The sequence below is a fragment of the Myodes glareolus genome, chromosome 1 (genome assembly GCF_982192425.1).
Source record: "Myodes glareolus chromosome 1, mMyoGla1.1, whole genome shotgun sequence".
NCBI lineage: Eukaryota > Metazoa > Chordata > Mammalia > Rodentia > Cricetidae > Myodes > Myodes glareolus.
This window is the reverse complement of record NC_142026.1, coordinates 59740605-59761992: the sequence shown is the minus strand read 5'-3', so window position 1 is coordinate 59761992 and position 21388 is coordinate 59740605. Positions and strand designations below refer to the sequence as shown.

At 50.5% G+C, this 21388-nt stretch overlaps 1 protein-coding gene, 1 long non-coding RNA gene and 1 pseudogene across 4 annotated transcripts; 2 read left to right on the top strand and 1 right to left on the bottom strand.

The window, feature by feature from the left end:
• Window positions 1–567: 567 nt before the first annotated feature.
• On the bottom strand, window positions 568–14590 carry Cyp2s1 (cytochrome P450 family 2 subfamily S member 1). The gene is made up of 9 exons (XM_048440824.3): window positions 14232–14590; window positions 12905–13070; window positions 9736–9885; window positions 7879–8039; window positions 7621–7800; window positions 6571–6712; window positions 4768–4955; window positions 2493–2634; window positions 568–2325 (listed from the first exon to the last, which is right to left on the bottom strand). The coding sequence occupies exons 1-9, from the start codon at window positions 14406–14408 to the stop codon at window positions 2129–2131; spliced, it is 1503 nt and encodes a 500-aa protein (XP_048296781.1). The 5' UTR covers window positions 14409–14590; the 3' UTR covers window positions 568–2128.
• LOC125404714 (cytochrome c, somatic pseudogene) lies at window positions 8206–8637 on the top strand (annotated as a pseudogene).
• Window positions 14591–14715: 125 nt separating the features above from the next.
• Window positions 14716–20534, top strand: LOC146896006 (uncharacterized). 3 transcript variants are annotated; one of them, XR_015738218.1, is made up of 3 exons: window positions 14716–16282; window positions 16824–16945; window positions 18058–20534. It is a non-coding gene; the product is annotated as an uncharacterized LOC146896006 (long non-coding RNA). The 3 variants fall into 3 exon arrangements; XR_015738220.1 differs by having other exon boundaries at window positions 16824–18178; window positions 18863–20534; XR_015003323.2 differs by having other exon boundaries at window positions 16824–20534.
• The last annotated feature ends 854 nt before the right edge of the window (window positions 20535–21388 follow it).

Genomic DNA, 21388 nt, shown 5'->3' with positions numbered 1-21388 from the left:
TGAGTTCCAGGACAGTCAGGACTACACAGAAAGACCTTGTCTCAAAACACAAAACAAACAAAAAACTGGGTGTGGTGGAGTACACCTGTGTTTCTAGCACTTGGAGGTAGAGGAAGAGAGGATCAGAAGGTCAGGGCAGTTTTGGCTTTACAGAGAATTTGAGGTCAGCTTGGGACACATTTGATACTGTCTTGTTTGTTTTGTTTTTCGAGACAGGGCTTTTATGTGTAGCCCTGGTTGTCCTGGAACTCATTCTGTAGACCAGGCTGACTTCGAACTTACAGAGATCTACCTGCCTTTGTCTCCTGAGTGCTGGGATTAAAGTGTGAGCCACTACTGCCTGAGTGTACCCTGTCTTAAAAAGAAAGAAATCAAACCAGGCTTATTTGAGGCCAGCCTGGTCTACAAAGAGAATTCCAGGACAGCCAGAGTTGTTACACAGAGAAATTCTGTCTTGAAAAACGAAAAATTAAAATAAAAAAAAAAATAAAAGGCACGCTCAATTATTTTCTAATATTTGCCTTAAAATAACCCTGAACAAGAGCAATAAGTAGAATAGACACAGCAGGAAATTAGTGATTATTTTATTTCTAATTCTGTCGGTGATAAAGAACTCATGGCCACATATATGTTAAGTAGGTGTCTACCATTAGGCTACACTTCCAGGCAGAGCTGATTTTTTTTTTTAATGAAGTAATGGGGAAAACAGGAGGGGAAGGAGGGTAAAACAGCCAAGAGCAGGGCAACAGTCGTGTCCTTAGTGCCTGTGTGTCCACATCTGCTTTCAGATCTGGAGAGCTTCCAGAGGCTAGATCTGTCATTGGCTGAAGACTTTCCAGCAATCCCAAAGCAGGACAAGCAGACAGCCTCAGCCCTGTCCCTCCCTTCCCCTCCCCCTCAGCTTCACATCTGGTACTGACGTCAACAGTGAGGTGGGCGGTGACCGTGTTTTTCAGCTCCCTCCCAGCCTCAGGGGAGGGCGACTCCCCCACCTCCACCCCTTACTCAGGACACAAGCAGAGGGGGTCCAGTCCTGGGCCAGAAACAAACTTTTATTGCAAAACGGGGACTTTGAAGCCACAAAGAGGTCAGGTATGGCCTCTGTCCTGTTACGGAGGGGCAGAACCGGCTAGGAAATGGTTGGATGGAGAGTTAAAACTTTTTGTTTTTTGAGCAGTGCTGGGGATTGAATCGTAGGCAAGTGCCCTGATCCTGAGCTACATCTCCAGCCTGATGGGGACTTTGATGCCAAATAAAGTCAGGATGTGTTTAAGAGCAGAGCCCTGATTAAACTTGAGTACATAAACATGGCTGGGCAAGTTTCTCCTTGGGGTAGCTGGTCCTCATTTGTACAAGGTCTGGTGCACAATTACAGGCCAGGAAACATTTATATTTGGGAAAACTTGTTGGAGGGAGTATGTTCAATGAACAAGGGTGTGGAGGTAGCCGGGAACAGTTTTGCCATCATGGTGTATTTCAGTAGGAAGAAATTCGGAAGAGCCGAGACATTGTCACATATGGTCCGGCTGTGTGGATGACTGGCTGGTGGCCATAGGTGGAGGTACTCATGTGCCTGGATGGTGGTGAGGTCATCATGGGAGTAGACAGGGACATTGCTCTGGCTGAGACGTGACCCCAGCTGGAGCATGCTGTTTTCTATGGCAGGGACCCAGCGACAGCGGTGACAGACATGGAGGACGTATGAATCCTGAACATGGTTGGGCTGTCTGTGTGGCTGTGTAGGTGGTAGCTGGGATTGAGATTGGGAGCACAGGGAGCCGTGTCGTGGATGGGCTTGGTGGGGAATCTGGTAGGATGCTTGTGAGTTCAGATGGCGTGTATGACATTTGTGTAGTCTGAAAGCCTATGCAGCCCCTTAGTGGTGTATCCCTGTAATTCCAGAGCTCAGGAATCTGAGGCAGGAGGATCACAAGTTTGAGACCTGCCTGTGCTACATAGCGAGACCCTGGTTCACATAGCCTTCTCCAAAAAAGCATATACATCAGTTGCCTTGTTGTGTAGGGGAGTGTGGTGCTTGGTCACATGGTGTGCGGTGTGGTGTAGCTCCTGAGACACCTGGTTCACACACCCCCTTGAGGCAGCCATTCCAGGTGGCTCCCACCCTTCTTCATCTGGACTGGTCACCCGTGGGCCGGAGCTGCAGTTGGAAGTCTGGGGGGATGTTGAAAAGTCCACTGACGGCTGGCTGCAGGCTCAGGTCCCCTAGTGGGCACGGCGTCGCCAGGGAGAAGGCTTGGAGGATAGCGGTGAAGAAAAGCCAGAGCTCCGCCCGAGCTAGGCCTTCTCCCAGGCAGACTCGTTTACCTGGTGTGGAGGGGGACCTGAGTCAGCTGTGCTCACATCTGGGCCCACGGAGGGGGGGAGTCAACAGGGACCCTGGGGTGCAGGAAAGCGCTGCCCCTACTGGCACTGACACCCACTGGTTATAAGCAATCAGCACCCATTGGTTACCCCTAAGGCCCAGTAGATACCTAAGGAGAAGGGCAGGAAGGCTTCATGTTTCCTCAAATGGCCATCGGTGTCCAGGAAGCGGTCTGGGTGGAATTCTTCTGGGTTCTGGAAAACCTTGGGGTCATGCAGTACAGAGCCGATCAGGGGGAAGACCTCAGTGCCCTGGGGGAACAAAATGAAAGTTCACACACTTGGGTTTCCTATATTGATACTTTTAATATAACTTACTTTAAAAAATTAAAAATTTAAAACAAGATTTATTTATTTATTTTTTTGTGACAGGATTTCTCTAAGAGCCCTGACTGTTCTGGAACTAGCTCTTGTAGACCAGGCTGGCCTCGAACTCTCAGAGATCCACCTGCCTCTGCCTCCCATGCTAGGATTAAAGGTGTGTGTCACCACTGCCAGATCATATATATATTTGAGTTGGGCAGAGGTGGTAAGTGGTAGACAAGGTCAGCCTGGTCTACTTAGTGAGACCCTGTCTCAAACAAAAAAGCAAACAATCAAACCCAAACACGCTGTCAGTGTTGAGTAAATGCCTCTGTGTCTCTCACTCTCTCTTTCCTCCCATTTACTTTTACTTTCTCTAAAGACAGGGGATCACTATGTAGGCCAGGCTAGCCTTCAACTTTTAGCAATTCTCCTGCCCTAGTTTCAGAATGCTGGTATAACAGGCATCTGCCACCACATTGGGATAGCCAAATCTTTCTTTGGACACTCATCCACACTGCCGTGTGTGTGACAGTTGCACATGATGTCCTCGCTCCTGTCCACTTTCCTTGAATCTCTGGAATAAGCCCAGGAAGGAGATAATAATATCCCCAATTTAAAGACAGGGAATCTGGATGTGGCAGCACATGTCTGTAATCTCAACACTTGGGAGGCTGAGACAGGAAGATGGCAAGTCTGCAAGTTCAAGGCTGGCCTACTTCATAAGATCTTATTTCAAAATAAAAAGAAAGAAAAAAAAAGGCATGCGCCTAGGGATGTAAGCAGTGAAACACTTGCCGAACATGGGAGAGGTGCTGGGTTCAGCCCCTGCTACCTCACGGCATGGATGGCAAAAGATGAGGAAGCTAAGGCCTGGAGCTGAAAACAGCAGGAGCTGAAGGAAAGCCCGGGTCAAGCCTAGCAGCGCGTGTTATTTTTACACTGTTCTGAAAACTTGGGAGTATGTTGTGATTCTGAGATTAAGCTGTGCTATCTGAAGTCACCTCTCCGGGGAATGTCTCCGAGAGGCAAAGGCAAGGGTGTGTGTGGGAGGGCTGCAGCCTCTCGGGCCAGACTAGAGCTTATGTATCCTTGGAGCTGTGGTTCTCAACCTCTCTAACACTGCAGCCCTTTAATGCGGTTCCTCATGTTGTGGTGACCCCCCAACCGTAAAATTATTTCGTTGCTGCTTCATAACTGTAATGCTGCTGCTGCGATGAATCATACTTAATGCAAGTATCTGATATGCAGAGTATCTGATATGTGGCCCCTGTGAAAGAGTCATTGGACTCCCAGGTTGAGAACCGCTGCCTTAGAGGGTGAAGGCAGGCCGGAGGAGTTCTTGGCTAAGCAGTCTGGTCCATGGGTTGTGGGCTGGGAAGCTGAAGCGAAAACTGTCGTTGGACTGTTGTTAAATAACAGATAGGCGGTAGAAGTGGTTAAAGTTTAGGTCCTGTGTTCAAATCCTGTCTTCCTACTTGAGGGCTTGGTATGTTCATACAGATCTTAGTTTTTTCATGTGTAAAACGGGTGTGATAATTACACAGGATTGTTTTGGAAACAAAATAACTAAAAGAAAGTGTCCAAAGCGACAGCTGGCACACCATAAAGGATATGTTTGATTCATGTTACTATGACATTGTGGCGGCCTTTTGTAAGTCCACAGGGCACCCACCCATCAAAAGCTGGGTAGGTATTCCACAAGCATTATCTTTCAAGTCCAAATGGATATTAATATTATCCAAATTCACAAAAGGGGTATCTTGAGGCTCAGTGGATAAAGTAATCTGTTCAAGTTTCAGCTAAGGAAATAGCAGGGCTAAAAACATAAAGATTTGATTCTAGAAGGAGCCGCTGCCACTGTTATCTCAGGACTGAGGATATGTCGCCTCCTGGTGGCTGTATGTTTGAAGTGTTTTTCAGTTGGGGCCAGAGAGAAAGGGGTGGTGGTGGGGAGGATCCAGACAGAGAAATCACCATCAGGGGACTTTTCAGCATCGCCCCAGACTTCCAGCTGCAGCTCTGGCCCCTGGGTCTGTCCCCAGGGCAGAGATAACTGCTCTGGCCGTGCCATTTACCCACCTGCGGCAGAGTGTATCCGCGGAAGGAAGTGGTCCTCGTGAGGGCATGGGGCATTCCCATGGGCACCAGCGCCAGCAGCCGCTGCGCCTCGTGTAAAACTGCATCGGTGTAAGGGAGGCGAGCGCGATCGCTCAGACTCGGAGCCCTGCCAGGTCCCAGCTCCTGGATCAACTCTTCCCGAACTCGCTCTGCATGCAAGAGGAAGGTTGCAGGTCAAGGGTGGGATGGACTCCCTGATTCTCCTGGAAGCCTCATCTTGTGCAACGGTGGTTTGGGGGTGATGCTGGCAGCATGTGAGGAGCAGAGTTGGGCCTGGGGTCTTGTTCTCCTTACTAAATGCTGGGATTACTGCTGTGCACTGCCACACCTGGATGATGACTCCAACTGTGTGTGGTGGTGGGGTTGGGGGCGTATGTGCACACGTATGCTTGGGTGGAGACCCAAGGAAGGTGTCTGGTTCCTGCTGTAGCACTCTCCACCTTATTCCCTTGAGACAGCGTCTCTCACTGAACCTGGAGCTCAGCTGGCAGCCAGCAAGTCCTAGAGATTCTCCTAGGTCCTCATCCCTTCGTGCTGGAGTTATAGTTAAGTACAGACATGCCATGCTTTTTACCGGTGGTGGGGACTTGAACTCAGGTCCTCATGCTTGTGCAGCAAGCGTTCTTACCCCCTGAGCCATCTCAGCAGCCCGAATTACAATTAATTAATTAATTAACCTCCAGTCCTGATCCAGTGTCTTGTGGAGCTTGGATCCATCTGTTTTTGTGATCTTAGGCCCTTCCATGGTGACTTTAGTATCCACCCTCCCTTCCCCCCCTTCTCTCTCTTGAGACAGGCTATGCATGTAGCCAAGGCTGGCATTTACTGCATAGAAAAGGCTAGCCGTGAACTTGCGGCAATCATCTTGCTTCAGGCCTTCTATGTGCTGGGATTACAGGCATGCGGCACTGTCCCTGCTCAACATCCCCTTTGAAATCAACTCCGTCTTCCTTCTTCCTGTGCCGAGCTCAGGCTGAATCCACTGTCCTTGGCTTCCCAGCTAGAAACTCAAGTCTGCCCCTGGACAAGTCCGTCCTTCCTTATTCTCCATGCCCTGCCTCTTCTGCCCTTGTCCCTATTCACCAGTGGATTTGAAGCAAGGGCTCCCCTGAAACGCTAAGCAAGAGATCTGCACTGAGCGACATCTCCTACAGTCCATCCCGTCATGGCAGCTGGATGATTTTCTACAATGCGGGTTTAAGCTGAGTGTGGTCTTTCACATCTAATAAACTCAGTCGAGCCAGGACGCTGAGTCAGAGGCCATCCTGGGTTATAACAGTGAGTAGCAGGCCAGCTTGGACTATGGAGTAAGACCTTATCTCAAATAAAAATTAATCAATGAATAAATGCAAATGTAATTACGTTTTCCCTGCTCAAGGTCCTTCTGTGGCTCCCCACAACTGGGGACAAGGCACGTGATGAAGCTGACAAGGTGTCACAGGCATGTCGTGTCGTGTCCCGCCTCCCACTGTCGCTCGGACCACGCTCAGAAGCTCCATCCCCGCTTGGGGAACCCTAAACTCTGTGCTCATTTTCATTTCCCTGCACAATCTGTTCATCACTTGGGTGTCTGAAACCCGGCTGGTGGGAACAGCTTCTCTTTTGGTTTTTCAAGACAGGGTTTGTCTGTAGCTTTGGAGCCTGTCCTGGAACTCGCTCTGTAGAGCAGGTTGGCCACAAACTCAGATATCCGCCTGCCTCTGCCTCCCGAGTGCTAGGATTAAAAGCGTGTGCCACCACTGCCCGGGGGGAACGATTTCTTACTTTGCACCTGAGGGTATTTCATCAGGAGCAGGAGGGCATAGCGGACGGTGGCACCGACGGTCATTGTCCCAGCAAACAGCAGGTAGGTGACCGTCATCAGCAAGTTCTTCTCGGTGAATTCTGTGCCTGGCTCCTCTTTCTCCTGAGCAGTAAAAGAAATGTTTGGGACTAGTTGAGAAATGAGGAATTGTTATTTGAGTCAGATAGAGATTCAGTATTTAATTTTTTTTTTTCGGGACAGGGTTTCTCGGTATAGCTTTGGAGCCTGTCCTGGAACTATCTTTTGTAGACCAGGTTGGCCTTGAACTCAGAGATCCTCCTGCTTCTGCCTCCGGTGTGCTGGGATTAAAGGCATGTGCCACCACTGCCTGACAATTTTTTTTTTATTTTGTGTGTGGGTTTGTGTGCGCCATGGCATGCACGTGGAGGTCAGAGGACAACTTGCAGGAATCAGTTCTGTCCTTCCATTGTGTGGCTCCAAGGTAGTCAGGCTTGGTGTCCAACACCTTTACCCACCGAGACATGCCATTGTCCATTCCCCCTGCTTTGAAATATGTAGCCCAGGTTGGCCTTAAGCCTGTTAAATAGCTGAAGATGACTTTCTGCCTCTACTTCCCAGGTGCTGGTATAACAGGTGTGAATTATCATTCCTAGGTCACGTGACACCAGGAGTAGAACCCAGGGCTTCCTGCATGCTAGGTAGAGACATCAGGGTAGAGAAAGAGACCTGAAGGTTTAGCCCTTGGGAGGCAGAAGCAGAGGGGTCTCTGCAAGTTTCAGGCCGGCCTGGGCTACAGCATGAGTTCTGGGCCAGCCTGGCCTATAGAGTAAGACCTCATCTCGCCAAAACTAAAAAGAGAAGAGATCGATGGAAAGCCTCAGGATTTCCTGAAGAAAGGGCTGTAAAGCAGGTTAGACCAAAGAAGGGACAGTCTCTTCCCCCAGCAAAGTTAGCCATTCCTGGTCCCACTCTGAGTTCAGCCCAGGGATGAGGACTCAGCAAACGCTAAGTAAACAGACGATCAGGCAGGCCATAGTCAAGTTCCACACCTGTGACATCTTCAGCAGGAAGGCATCAACGACGTCACGTGCAGGACCTGAAGTGTGGGTGCTTCCCTGGTGTTGCTGTACCTGCTGGACAGCGAAGGCAGCCAGGGTGCCCAAGTGGCGCTGCAGCTGTGTATGTGGGCCCGGCAAGGGCTGCAGTAGCCAGGAGAACATCTCGTAAGCCTGTGGGTGCAGAAGGCAGTTTGTTCTCAGCGTGCTCGGTAGGAATCACTGAGGCTGGAGAGGGCTTCGACCATTTACCTGGCCCCATGGGGAGCTGATCGCCAACAAGGTACCACTTGCTGCCTGGATCACAGCCTGGAACTCTTTATCTTCATAGGGCAAACGGATGCCAAAGATGAGAGAACAGACGACATTAGAGGTGGCCTGGGCCAGCAGCGTGGAAGGATTGAATGGTCGTCCTGGGAGGCATGGATGGTGGGGTGGGGGGAGAGAGAGGGAGAGAGAAGACTGGATTATATGAAGACATGGGACAGAAAGAGAGTTAGAGCTAGGTGTGGTGACTCACATCTATAATCCTAGCCCTTGAAACATGAGGCACGAGAATTGCTGGGAGTTCAAAGACAGCCAGGGCTACAGAGTGAGTTGTGCTTCAAAAACAAAAACAACAAAAGTTGATGCCCGTTTCCGGGTCATACATTTGTGGTCTTGACCAGCCAGGAGCAAGTTAAGAATGGGTGATGTTGAGAAAGGCAGCAGTTTTGTTCAGAAGTGTGCCTGGTGCCACACTGTGGAAAAGGTAGGCTATCACAAGACTGGGCCAAATCTCCACGGTCTGTTTGAACAAAGACAGGCCACTGGATTCTCTTACACAGATGCTAACATGAGCAAAGGTACCACCCGGGGAGGGTACCTGAGCGAGCATGTGGGGAATGCCAAAAAAGTACATCCCGGAAACAAAAACGATGGAATGGAGAAGGGAGAAAGGGCAGACCTAATAGCTTATCTTAAAAAGGCCACTAACAAGTAACACCACTGCCTTATTTATTTCATAGCAAATGTCTCATGGCTTTTAATATGTACTGTGAGTTAACTCAGACACCAACATTCAGATCATGAATGGCAACAGCGCTTTTTGTTGGGCAGTCCTGATCCAAGTAAAGCTGGCTTGTACATGGAAAGGGGGATTTGATCTTTCTGCATCAATACTAGCATGCTCTCCCTTTCTCAAGATGAGATTGGACTAAATTAGTAATCTTCCATTCTTCACAAAGATGGGGCTGTCTGATGGGTTTTGTATTTTGATTTATGTAACTGGGCATATGAATGTGTTTAAACACGGGGAAAATTCTGTCACTGTCTCAGAAACAAGTTTCAGTTCGTGTTCACTGGCCCGTGATGGGCAATGGCTAACCGTCTGGAAGCAACTTGACAACACCAATTTAATTAGAATCTCCTATGTTGAAGGTGCTGCTTTTTCTTATTTTATGTGCACTGGTGTTTTGTATGTATGCTGTCTGTGTGAGGGTGTCGGATCCCCTGAAACTGAAGTTACAGATAGTTGTGAGCTGCCATGTGGGTGCTGGGAATTGAATCGGGGCCTCTAGAAGAACAACCAGTGCTCTTAACTACTGAGCGGTCTCTCCAGCTCTGGGTGCTGTCTTTTCTTGCTAAGAGGCACTTACTGTGGCTTATGCATATTGCCAAATAAAGAGTATTTAACACACACACCCCCAAGACCCCCCAAAACAAGACAAAGAACAAAAGGAGCCAGGTGTGGTAGCTGGCACCTGTAATCCCAGCACTTGGGGGTTGAGGTAGAAGGATTAGTCACCAGCTCCAGGCCAGCCTGGTCCAACTAGTGTATGTAATTCCTCCATCTTAAACAAGACAAAGCAGGTAGCGGGTAAACATGGAAGAAGAGAGCTAGGGGGAAGGAACGAGAGAGAGGCTGCTGAAGGCTGCCAGTGTCCCAGGGACAAAAAGAGCTGTTGTGGTACCCCCAGGTATGGAAGGATTCAGTCAGTGTGGAGGTGAGCAACCCCCTCCCGCCCAGGCCTCCCCCACAGGTTCACCCCCCCCCCCCCACCCAGGGAGCAATGGAGATGGCTCCTCTTCCTCTTGGCTGGAAGCATTTGCTGGCCCCTCCCTGCTGACCTTCTGTCTTCTGGAAGGCCTCCACCAGGTTCTGCACCTCTGCTTGGATCAGCTCCTCGCCTTCTCTCTTGCCCATGCCCAGGTCCCGTAGTGCGAGTAGGGTGAACTTCCTCAGCTGTTTCCACCGCTCCCCATTGGCAAAGAAAACCCCTGCACAGAAGGCTAGATTCAAGAAGGAACTGGCTCCTTCCTCCCGGTGAGATGCTTCCAGGGCTCTGCCCTGAATCTGTACCAGTCTGGCAGGTGTGTGTATGCATGTGTGTCTGTGTGTGTGCGGAGAACTCAATAGGAGCTCCATAAGTGCATAACTGAATTAGCTTTTTATCCTTTGAGCTTAAGCCAGAGGAGACAGTCTCTTGAATGGGTGACTAGCCCTCCCCCTTAAGCCAGAGGAGACAGTCTCTTGAATGGGTGACTAGCCCTCCCCCCTTAAGCCAGAGGAGACAGTCTCTTGAATGGGTGACTAGCCCTCCCCCCTTAAGCCAGAGGAGACAGTCTCTTGAATGGGTGACTAGCCCTCCCCCCTTAAGCCAGAGGAGACAGTCTCTTGAATGGGTGACTAGCCCTCCCCCCTTAAGCCAGAGGAGACAGTCTCTTGAATGGGTGACTAGCCCTCCCCCATCACCTTTTCATCTCTCCTTGTCCCATCTGCCCTTCCCAGCACAGGGGGCAGATGAGGCCATGGTGAGAAAAGAAGGTTGGAATTACGCTGTCTTCTCCTTTACCCCCGTCACCCATTAGGCACAGACCTCCCCTTCGGAGCTCAGTGCTGCGACTCTTGTTGAAGGCTGGCTGGTAGTGGTGGTTGGAAGCTGTCCTTGGCCCCCTCAGGTCTGAAACGAGCTTGCCGACTATTCCCCTCCCCACCTCAACCTCACCATCCACCCAGTGAACAGAGCCCTAGGCCTCTCCGGCTCTTGTTTCTTCCAAATAGCATCTCTCCCCACGCTTAGCCTTTCCCTGGTCCAGTTCGTCTCCTCCCTGGGCTTCCAGCCTTCAGTTCTACTCACTTTGCAGTCTTTTCCTGTTGAAAAGGCTCAGCTCTCAGAAAACCAGAAGCCCAGCCGCTCTGGTGTGACTCACAGGCTTGCAAGGTGGCCAGAGTCACGCTGACTTTTAGCTTTATTAATCATCTACTACAACATCTCTCATTTCCTCAAAGGCATCATGATCCCTCACCTCGACCTGGGCCCTGGCTGTTTTCTCTGTATCATGCTCACAGGCCTCCAACATTTTAGGGGCTCTTGACCATTAACCTAGGGCATTACACATGATAATCTCTCTACCAATGAGTCATGCCCCTCACTGGGGGATTCTAGGCAGGGGCTCTACCACTGAGCCACACCCAGCCCCTTACCGGGGGACTCTAGGCAGGGACTCTACTGCTGAGCCACACCCAGCCCCTTACTGGGGGACTCTAGGTAGGGACTCTACTGCTGAGCCCCACCCAGCCCCTCACTGGGGGACTCTAGGCAGGGACTCTACTGCTGAGCCCCACCCAGCCCCTCACTGGGGGACTCTGAGAGGAACTTACCACTTAAATACATCTCTAGCTGCAACTTATCCTTTTATTTATTTTAAAAGATTTACTTTGTCAGGTGGTGGTGGTGGTGGTGGTGGTGCACATCTTTAATCCCAGCACTAGGGGGGCAGAGGTAGGTGGATCTCTGTAGTTCAAGGTCAGCCTGGTCTGCAGAGCTAGTTCCTGGACAGTCAAGTAAAATCCGGTCTCAAAAAAACATTTACTTAACTTTATTCTTTATTTCTGTGTATGTTCATGTGTGTTCAAGCGCCTGGAGAGGCTGGAGAAGAGGCTGTCAGAGCCTCTGAAGTTGAAATACAGGCTATTGCGAGCTGCCTAATATGGGTGCTGGGAACAAAACTCTCTAAGAGCAGCAAGTGTTCTTAACTGCTGAGCCATCTCTCCAGACCCCATTCTTTTATTTTTCAATTGTTTATGATTTTTTTTGAGAGGGTCTTTCTATGGCCTGAATTTCTAGCAACTCTCCTGACTCAGCCTGTCAAGGACTTGAATTAAAGAGTAACTACGCTCAGCTGCTTCACCGTGCTTGATGAACTCCATCCTTTGTGTTTAAACCTCTCTGAGAGGCCTGCCCCCACCCACTCCACCCTGCTCTCAAAGCCCTCACAGTGCGTCCGCCTTGGTCAGCTCTGTGTTCTCAGTACCTGGGATAGGGACATGCACAGGGAGCCCGTGGGCTGAAGGAATGTGTCCTCCTCCATGCGTGAGCACAGGCATGTCCTGCATGGGACACAACTTCCCTTCTCCTCAGCGTGGGCATCCCACAGCGAACAGGCTGGATCAGAGCCCGCCGATGGGTTCCTAGAACCCTAGCTTTCCCCCCATGCTAGTTTGTCCCTCCCATACTGACCAGTTCCTCCACATGGTTACTGTCTGATGACAGGTCTGTCTGGATGCTCTAGGGGAAGTAGGCAGCGCTATCTTAGTCACCACCATGCTATCAGGCTTTTTTGTACTCAGGGCTGTGCACATGCTACATATTCTGTCTTAACATGGAGGATTATTTCTACGTTTTGGGCCCCCAGCCTCTTCTTTCTCTTTTGGCTTGGGCATGAAAGTTGTGGCCTTATACAAGCTAGGTGGAGAACATGCCCCCCCCTTCATTGGTGAAGTCTAGGCAAACACTGCTGAGCCCCTCTGCCAGTCCCTCACTAGGGGATTCTAGGCAGGGGCTCTACCACTGAGCCTCACCCCAGTCCCTTAGGGATTCTAGGCAAGCAGTCTCTATGGAACAAGACCTGTGACCATCACTGGTGGGTTCTGTGCATGTCCTGCCACCAAACTATATACCTTTAGTCCTGGTTTTTAGAAGACGGGGTCACACTGTCTTGTACTATGTAGCCCAAGCTGGCCTTGAACTCACTAATATCCCAGGTTGGCTTGTCTATCAATTCACAGACCACGGAGTAATAATTACTGTCACTGTAGGCCGGCAATCAGTAATTATCATCACTATAGGCTGCAAGCCCAGTTCCCACTTGATCCTTAGTGCAACCCTAAATGACAGTCACCATTATCAACCCCTTTCATAGAGAAAGAAAGAGGCACCAAGTCACCTGCAAAAATAACCTCCACACCTGTAGGTGGGGCAGGACCCAGCAGCCCCCATTTGCTCTCACGACTCACCATGACCATCAAAAGTCTTGTCCAGCGTTGCCAACGTTCCCCGCCCGCTGAATTCCTCAGCCTGACCTCCCAGGGCCTCTCTTACAGCATCATAGCCAACCAGGACCACCACGCGGCGCCAGGGGCCCAGGTGTACAGTGAACACAGGCCCATACTTCTTACTTAGCTGGGGGCAGAAAGGGAGAGGAGGGTGGTGACTGGCCCCAGGGAGCTGCCTCTGCCAGGCAGGCTGCATTAGTTCCAAGCCCTGTCCTCGGGTAAGTCATGTGGTCTGGCTTTTGCCCCCTATACCAGGAATTGGTTCCCTTGCCACCCCAAGCAAAAATACCTGTTTGGGAAGTTGTTCGTTTTCTTGCATGGGAGTGTAGAATAGGTTCTTCTTAAACACATCCTATGCCTTCCCTCTCACTTCCAGGCTCTAACCTCTGATCTTGGGGCCATCCACAATCAGCTTCCGTTTCCACCCCTTTCCCCAGTATACAGCTACCCAGTTCAACCTCTTCTAAACCCTAAATCCCACAGCAGTTTCAGTGGAACACGCGTCCCATCTCTCCCTTAGACGCCCACCCTCTTTTTCTGTCCTTAAATGTCCCTCAGAATATTTTTGAATGGAATGCTTCATCCCCCACCACCCCAGGCAGGTTGGGACTGCCTCCCCATCCTCCCACCCGGTGGCAGGAACTCCCAGCTCCCTCCTAGCTGAGCTACACCCATCCTCCCACTCGGGGAGTCTCTGAGGCAGATTCCTTTAGCCCAGGATGCTCTCTGCTCAGCCCCCTCCAGCCTCCACAAGCTTCCAGATGTTTCCCTCCCAACAGGGGTACTGGGGACAAACTTGTCCACTATCATCCTTGTCTTTGGGAGTGCCTGCTTTACAATTTTGGTTCCAGTTCACTATCTTCCCAGCATTCTGTGGGTCCTCGAGACCTGGGACCCCTGCCCCTCTGGGCCCGGGTCCCATTTCTTTCTAGACCTCTATGAGCTGTGTTCCTCCCACCTCTAGTCTCCTTCCCAGGGCATTCCGTCCCCCCCCCCTTTTTTTTTTATAGCACAGGACTACCTGCCTCTGCCCCTTCAGGGATCACTTTCCCCCTTGGTCCTGCCTCCAGGACTGCGTGAGCTCTGCCCTTCTCAACCTGGGCACCCTCCCCGGCTCACCCTCCAGTTCGCTCATTCATAGTGCCTTTGCTCCGAAGACCGTTGCCTCTACCTTCTTCCTAAAAAAGCCCAAGACTCTTGTAGAGCCCAGGCACTCAGGAGATCTCTCCCCCCCACACCACCTCCGCGCTCCCCCCTCTCCGGTTAGGATGTTCCCACGTCCCCTCACCCGCAAGAGTCCGGAGTACAGCGCCCCGGGACGCAGCTGCAGGAGGTTCCCCAGCAGCGGCAGCGGGGTGGGCCCCGGAGGTAGATAACCTCGGGCTGGTGTCCTGGGAAGTGCCAACGCCAGTAGCAACAGCAGCAGCAGCACCAGCAGTAGTGCCCAGGTGCTGGTTGCCTCCATCTCTGCAGGTCGACTCGGTCTCCACCTCCTAGATCCGCCGGGCCAGTTAGGGGCGGGAACGGGGCGGCTCCCTCCTCAACGAAATCAGGCGGAGGGGGGCGGGGCAGGATCCTGCAAGGCGTCACTCCCCGCACCCGAATTTCTCTGGCCCGCAGACCCTAGAAGTCCCACACCAACGCACGAATGGATCTCCCAGGTCATCTAGATTTTCCTGGGGTTCAGAGGGCGGAGACAATGACTTGGGTTCCAGGTAGGGCGTAGTAAGCAAACAAGAGGAACCTGGGAGCAGGAGACTTTGGCTGCACGCAGGGGCCACACCTCACGGGGCGGTGACCCTGCTTGGTTCTTCCTGGCTCCTGCCTCCTCCTGCTTATCTTGGTGTGCGTGCTTGCGTGCAAGTGTGGTGTCTTGGAGGCAGCTTCCTCCCGCATCCTACCTTCACTAACTAGGAGGGATTTGACGTTCTGTTGTCCCTAGATTACAAGGTTCCATGGCATAGTTATTCGACCTAGGTCAGTCTGGATTTGTTGAACCATTTTTTTTATTTTTTTTATTTTGAAACCCGGTCGTAGGTTACCCAGGCTGCCCTAGAACTCAGTAACTAAGGATGACCTTGACTTAATCCTCCCGCCTCCACAGCTCACAGGAGGGATTAACGGCGTGCTCCATCAAGCCTGGTTTGTTGGTTTTTTTAAAATTAGTTTTTGAATGTGTATCTGTGTGTTCATGTGTATGCTAGTGCTTCTTCCTACATGGGCATTCGCAGGCATTGACATCCCACGAGTCCTCTCAACTGTATTTCTTTAGGCAGGTTCTCTGAAATCCCTCCTCTAGTTGACCAACTTGCTCCAGGGGTCTCCTGACTTCCTTTCAAAAGTTCTGAGCCTATAAACTCCAGTTCTCTGTGGAAGTATTTATCTACTCTGCCACCTCCTGGCCCTAATTTCGTTTTTATTATCATATGCTAATGACCCTATAATGAGTTTCGTCCTGGCATTTTCCTACACACACGATGTATTTTTATCCTATTCAACCTGTCACCCTCTCTTGTTCCACTCCCTCGGAATCCCCTTCCTCTTTCTACTTAGTCCCCTCTTCTGCTTTTAGTTGGTGGATTTGGGTGACCTCATGAGCTCCATCAGGGTTGCTTACAGGGTCTTAGCTGAGAGGTTGTGTACGGGAGCACAGACTCCTGATTCGGAGGCCACACCATTGCAGAGACTCTCTCCCTCTTCCAGGGACCATCGTAGGGAGCCCTTCTCTCCTAACTCTATTCTCTCATTGATTCACTTAGAGCAATGGTTCACAACCTTCCTCATGCTGCAACCCTTTAGTTCAATTCCTCATGTTGTGGTGACTCCAAGTTCAAGATTATTTTCATGGCTACTGTGAATCAGAATGTAAATATCTGATAGGCGGCCGAGGGGGTGGCGCCCCCCGGGTTGAGACCCACCGACTTAGCATCAGCTTGCATACCTGTCGGTGTCCAACAGACGTCTGGAATCCACAGCTCTTGCTGCGCTGTGCCCGTAGTAGAGCTGCTTGCCCGGATTTAACAGCGACTATATATTTGCATACAATCTGAAACAGGGTGTTTAATAAGTACCTTTTTTTTTTTTTCAGTGCTGGGAATAGAATACAGGGTCTTGTGTGAGCTAGGCAAGTGCTCTACCACTGAGCCACAAACCCAGCCCCTCTCTGTGAGAAAGCTCTGATGTGGGATTGCCCTCTGTGTGCTGTGAATACCATTGGTTAATAAAGAAACTGCTTCAGCCTATAGCAAGGCAGAGCTTAGGTAGGTGGGAAAAACTAAGCTGAATGCTGGAAGAGAAGCCATGAAGTCCCACCAAAGACAGACACGGGAACTTTACCTGGTAAGCCACAGCCATGTGGCAATACACAGATTAATAGAAATGGGTTAAATTTACATGTAAGAGCTAGCCAATAAGAAGCTAGAGCTAATAGACCAAACAGTATTGCAAATATTATAGTGTCTGTGTGATTACTTCTGGAGTCTGGGTGGCCGGGAAACGAACACACAGGCCTCCTACAACAAAGCTCTTACTATAAACAAGATTTCACTCTCCATTTGAGGATGTACTGTAAGCAACCTAGAGGAGGGCTGGGTTCTTCATTTCCATGTGCAAATGAGGATGAGATCAGAGAATTTGAAAGTACAAAGGCTTGAGAGGGTTAAGGCAGTATCAGAGTTAGACAGCTGCTGGGTTGGTTTGCTGCAGAATCCCTAGTCCTGCCTGTCGCATGTGTGCACACACACACAAACACACACACACACACACACCTGCCGCACCAAAGATGAGTAGGAGATAGGACCTGGGCTCGAGGGGTGTGGGGTGCCTCTCATAGGGCAAGACTTTGTTTTAGAAAAAACACTGTGTTCTATTTCTGTGCTAGGAAAGCACTATGAACTGATGTTCCCCAAAGAAGCCATATCTGGGTGAAGATCCTGCAGGCTGATGGCGGAACTACAATTTCAGATTGCGAAGAGACGCGAAAGAGACAGAATGTTGTGCGGTGTGAGTCAGAATGATGCCGGGCTATCTTTAGTTCCACTTAACAGCCGCTTACTAGCTCTACATCGGAGTTCAAATCTTTGTGCCTATTAGGTATAACTCTTGGAATGTGTTAAAGGCAGCAGACCACAGGCTCCCACCAGCCCCAGCACTTAGTGTTAGGAGATAGAATCTGAAGCCTATAAAGTTCTGCCTGATATTTGGTAAATGCCGTGGTTTATAGGTTTCTTTTGTTTTGTGACTATAAAAAATTCACGGTCTCCTCCTCCACAGTGGAAGAGGCCGTTAGGGACAGCCTGAATCCTTGTTTCCAGCCATGGAAGAGAAGTTCTTAAGACACTGAACTAAAGCTACCCAATTCTAGGACATTTGTCTTATGGGAGCAGCTGAAGAACAGGGCATAGATGACAAGGGCGAGATAGAAGAGGCTGCAACGGCCTCATCTGTGAGCATCTGACATGGACCAGCAGCAGCACCTGGAGCTTTCTAAGCAAAAGGTGATGGTTAGCACCTGGTCCCCCGTCAACACCAAGAATCGTACCTCTCTCCCCCAGTGTCTACACTTAAGAACAGCCAAAGGGCACAGGAGGAAACAAAGTTATCAGGATGATCACTGGGCCAGATGCTCTTCCTAATGCAAAATCAGGAGGGTAAAGTAGAAAGCCATTACTAGAAAGAGTAATGGGGATGGCTTGTCCACTCCGTGTTGTCTCTCCCCGACTGTCTAAGCTCCACTTTTTAGAGTCACTGTCCCAATGGTTTGCAAAAAGGCTGATCCTTCACTTGGCTGCTCGGTGTAGGGATCCTGGGGTGCTTAACCCAGCCACAGTGGCCGCCTCAGCTCGGAGCTCCTGGTGTCCAACACTGGGTGAGGATGGAAGTGAAGAAGAGCAGTCGCTAGTGTGGCCCCCGTTATTAGCCTGGCTGGCTGCAGGAGTTGAAAGGGCTGAATGGCTTGGAGAGCTGGGCAGGGACTTGCAGGCAGCCAAGAGTTGTTGCTGCTTGTGCAAAGTTACCACCTTCTGGACCACCTCCATTCGAGGAGAAGGAGCACTGATCCTGTCTTGGGTCCCAACCAGAGCCAGAACCAAACCTTCTCATCCTTCCCCACGAAGGGAGCTCAGTTGCCCATGGAGAGCTGCTCTCATCCTCCAGGCCGAAGATGGAGATCACAGCAACCACCCAGCCTGAGAGCTTGGCATCAGGCGCTCCCGCTTCCTCTCTGATCAGCACCGGGTGAGTTTGCCCATCCACCAGCATCTTGGTCTTGTACTGCTCACTTCTCCAGCACCTGTTCCAAGCTAGCCTCACGTTTTCACGGTCTTGAAAAGCTTGGGAGGTAGTGGAGGAGGCACCACCTTGACCTTCTGCTGCAGGTCAGGTGCCAGGATGCGGGGAGGACGAGTCTGGGACTCTGCCTTCCTTCTGGTCCTCAGGTTTGGGACATCCCCCCCCCCCCCCAGCTGGGTCTACTGAGTAGAGGACATCGGGGGAGAGAGGAGGCACCCCTCCCCCCTCCCGGGTTTGGAGTCTGGACTTAACCCCCTAGAGAGCAGAGGTCCTGAAGAGGCTGCCCACAGGGACAGTCAAATTCCTCCTTCCTCCCCCTCCCCGTCATCATCCTCCTCGGCCTCGAAGCCCAGGTCATCGTGGCTCCGCGCCTACCCGGAGCAAGATGAGAGTGAAGGGGATTGAGAAGCCGAGACGGCCGGGGGTTCCGTGCAGCTGCCTGCTTAATGCAGCTCCATTTTGATCTCAAGGCTCCGCTGCTCCCTGAGGCCTCTCGGGACTACCAGGACGCCCACCGCCTCGCCTCCCACAGCCAGCCTGCTTCGGGGCAAGCAAGCGCTTTGCATCCCTGGGCAGCTATGGTTGCACTCTGCGCCCTCGGACACAGGAGCCATGTTCTTTTCTTCCCAGGTGCGGCTCACCACCGGGCTGCCGGTAGTTCTGTGGGCAGAGCACTCAATAGAGGCAGAGCAACAGAAGTATAAGGATGATGCCCGCTACCAGGCCAAATGCGGCCACCTTGTACAAGGTTATATCACCATGAGCTTGTGTTCCACCTGGTCCCTTAGGTCCTGCCTCCTAAAGGCCAGCAGGCCAAGATTCAGGTGGGAGCGTGTTGGCCTTCTCACAGCATTGGTTGAAGGCAGGATTTTGTTTAAAAGAGGACTGCCCCATATTTAACGGGGGTACACTCACCCGCAGACTGATTGGCCCATCAGCGATTCTTCTGTTCTGTTCCTCACACGGGGCACCAATCTGCCGGGTTCTCTGAGCAGGAGCATCTGAGCAGGATGGTGAGTATCAAACAACCGCCCCCCCCCCCCCCCCGACCACCAGAGGAAACACAACCACTGAGTCAGGAGTCTGTTGAAGCAGAATCTCGTTTAATTGCATCAGGCAGGAACTTATATAGGCTGAGATAGGGGGTGGGAAGCCTGGGATGGGTCGAGGCAGAGTAAGGAACAAAGGCCAATAATATTCTGCCATGTTAGCGGTGGCTGGGCCGAGGAGGGCCTAGGTCAGGTAGCCAGAGACAGGTCTCCAAAATTGAGCTAGGCTCAGGAAGTTGCAGTAGGTCTCACTAAACTCAAGTTAGGCTTAGGAAGTTACACTGGGCCTCATGCCCAGGCCTCATGAGGCCCAACAATAGTTGGCTCAGAAGAAATATCTCTTATTCCCTTTGGACCAAGAACTGTGATGCAGGACCTCAGAGACAATCCATTTTCACTCAAGGGGTCATCTGAATTGGCATCAGGTACCAGGAAGAGCTATTACCAACCATGGCTACCTCTCTGAGTGAATAATGGTAATTCGTTCCAGTGCAGACCCACGCCCACCCCACCTTTTCTTTTGGTTGATGGTCTGTTGGTTTATTCTAAGCTGGCTGTTATGTTGGACATTCTATTATTGTTTCAAAACATTCTTTTTTCTTTCTTTTCTTTTCTTTTTTTTTTTTTTTTTTTTTTTTGGTTTCTCGAGACAGGGTTACTCTGTGTCATAGCCCTAGCTGTCCTGGAACTAGCTTTTGTAGACCAGGCTGACTTCGAACTCATAGAGATCCGCCTGCCTCTGCCTCCCGAGTGCTAGGTTTAAAGGCGTGCGGCACCACCACCTGGCTTCAAAACATTCTTTTAGATGTTTGTTGCTAGCACTGGGCCTTTCTTCTCCTGCCATTCCTCCAACAACTTTCCTGTCTCTTGCTCGTCTTTATTGCAGCCTTGCCCCGTTTAGTTTGGAAATTCTGAGGGCTGGTTGCAAAGATGCTGACGATAAGAGGCCCTGAGTTCCTTCTAACCCAGCAGGTGGAGATGTCAGAAGAAACTCCCTGGGACATGTGGTAGCCTCTTTCTGAGCCCTCTCCCCCCCAAAAACTCATACCTTTGGGCTGTCAAAATGGCTCAGTGGGTAAAGGTGCTTGCTGCCAAGCCTGATGCCCTGAGTTCAGTCCTGGGAATGCCAAGGTGGAAGAGAGACCTGACTCCTGCAATTTATTCTTTGACCTCCACACAATGGCCTGACGTGTGTGCTCCGTCCCCAATATAAATAAATGTAAAAATATTAAAATAAAAAACTAAACAAAATACCTTGTTCCTGGGCCAGAAGTTCCTCTTTTGACTCACCTACAAAGGCACACATAAAAGGTGACACCCAGTGCCTGGGGTCCTTCACATTGTCATAAATGCACAGTGTGAACATCAGACCCTGTGGGTGGAACTGACCCTGGGGTGAAACCTGAATGAACTACACCTGTGAGCGACAAATAAGTCCAAAGCATATATCTCCAGCAGACAAGCAAGGTTGTAACTTTCAGGAGAAAAGGCCATCAAAATTGGACACAGAAGCACAAGGACAAGATGCCCACCAACCATACAGCACTTGGGAGGCAAGAAGACCAAAGTTCAGGAAACTCTTGAACAGGGTGTGCAGGGCCAGTCTGAGGGCTGCTTGAGACCCTGTCTCAAAAACCAAAATGGAACAGAATAAAAAAATCTAAGGAAGGAGAAAGCATTCAAGAAAAACCACCCTCTGGTATACCAACTGGTTTTGTTTGATAATTAGGGTAACTTGCAAACATTTGGGAAAATGTGGAGACTGAACTAAAGATCACTGGACTTTTTGCTTTCCTCGATGAGGGAGTGTTTGATTTCCCTGTGGCCAAGTCAGAGTTGTAGGTAGTAAAGGGAGAGAGTGAGTTGGGGCCTGCTTTAGTTAGAATTTAGAAGCAGCTAAGAAATGAAATGATAAAATTGTACAAGAATCTGATGAAAGAGTTCAGAACATAGAAGACTGTTTGTTACTCAGGGCAGGGGTGCCCTCCAGTCACGTGCTCAGTCATAAGCCCAAAATGTCTTTGGTCCTGTCCTGGCTGGAGGCTGGAAGTATCTGGTGCTATGCTCCCTGGTCTTGTTCCTAAAGATTTTAGGGTTACTTCTTCAG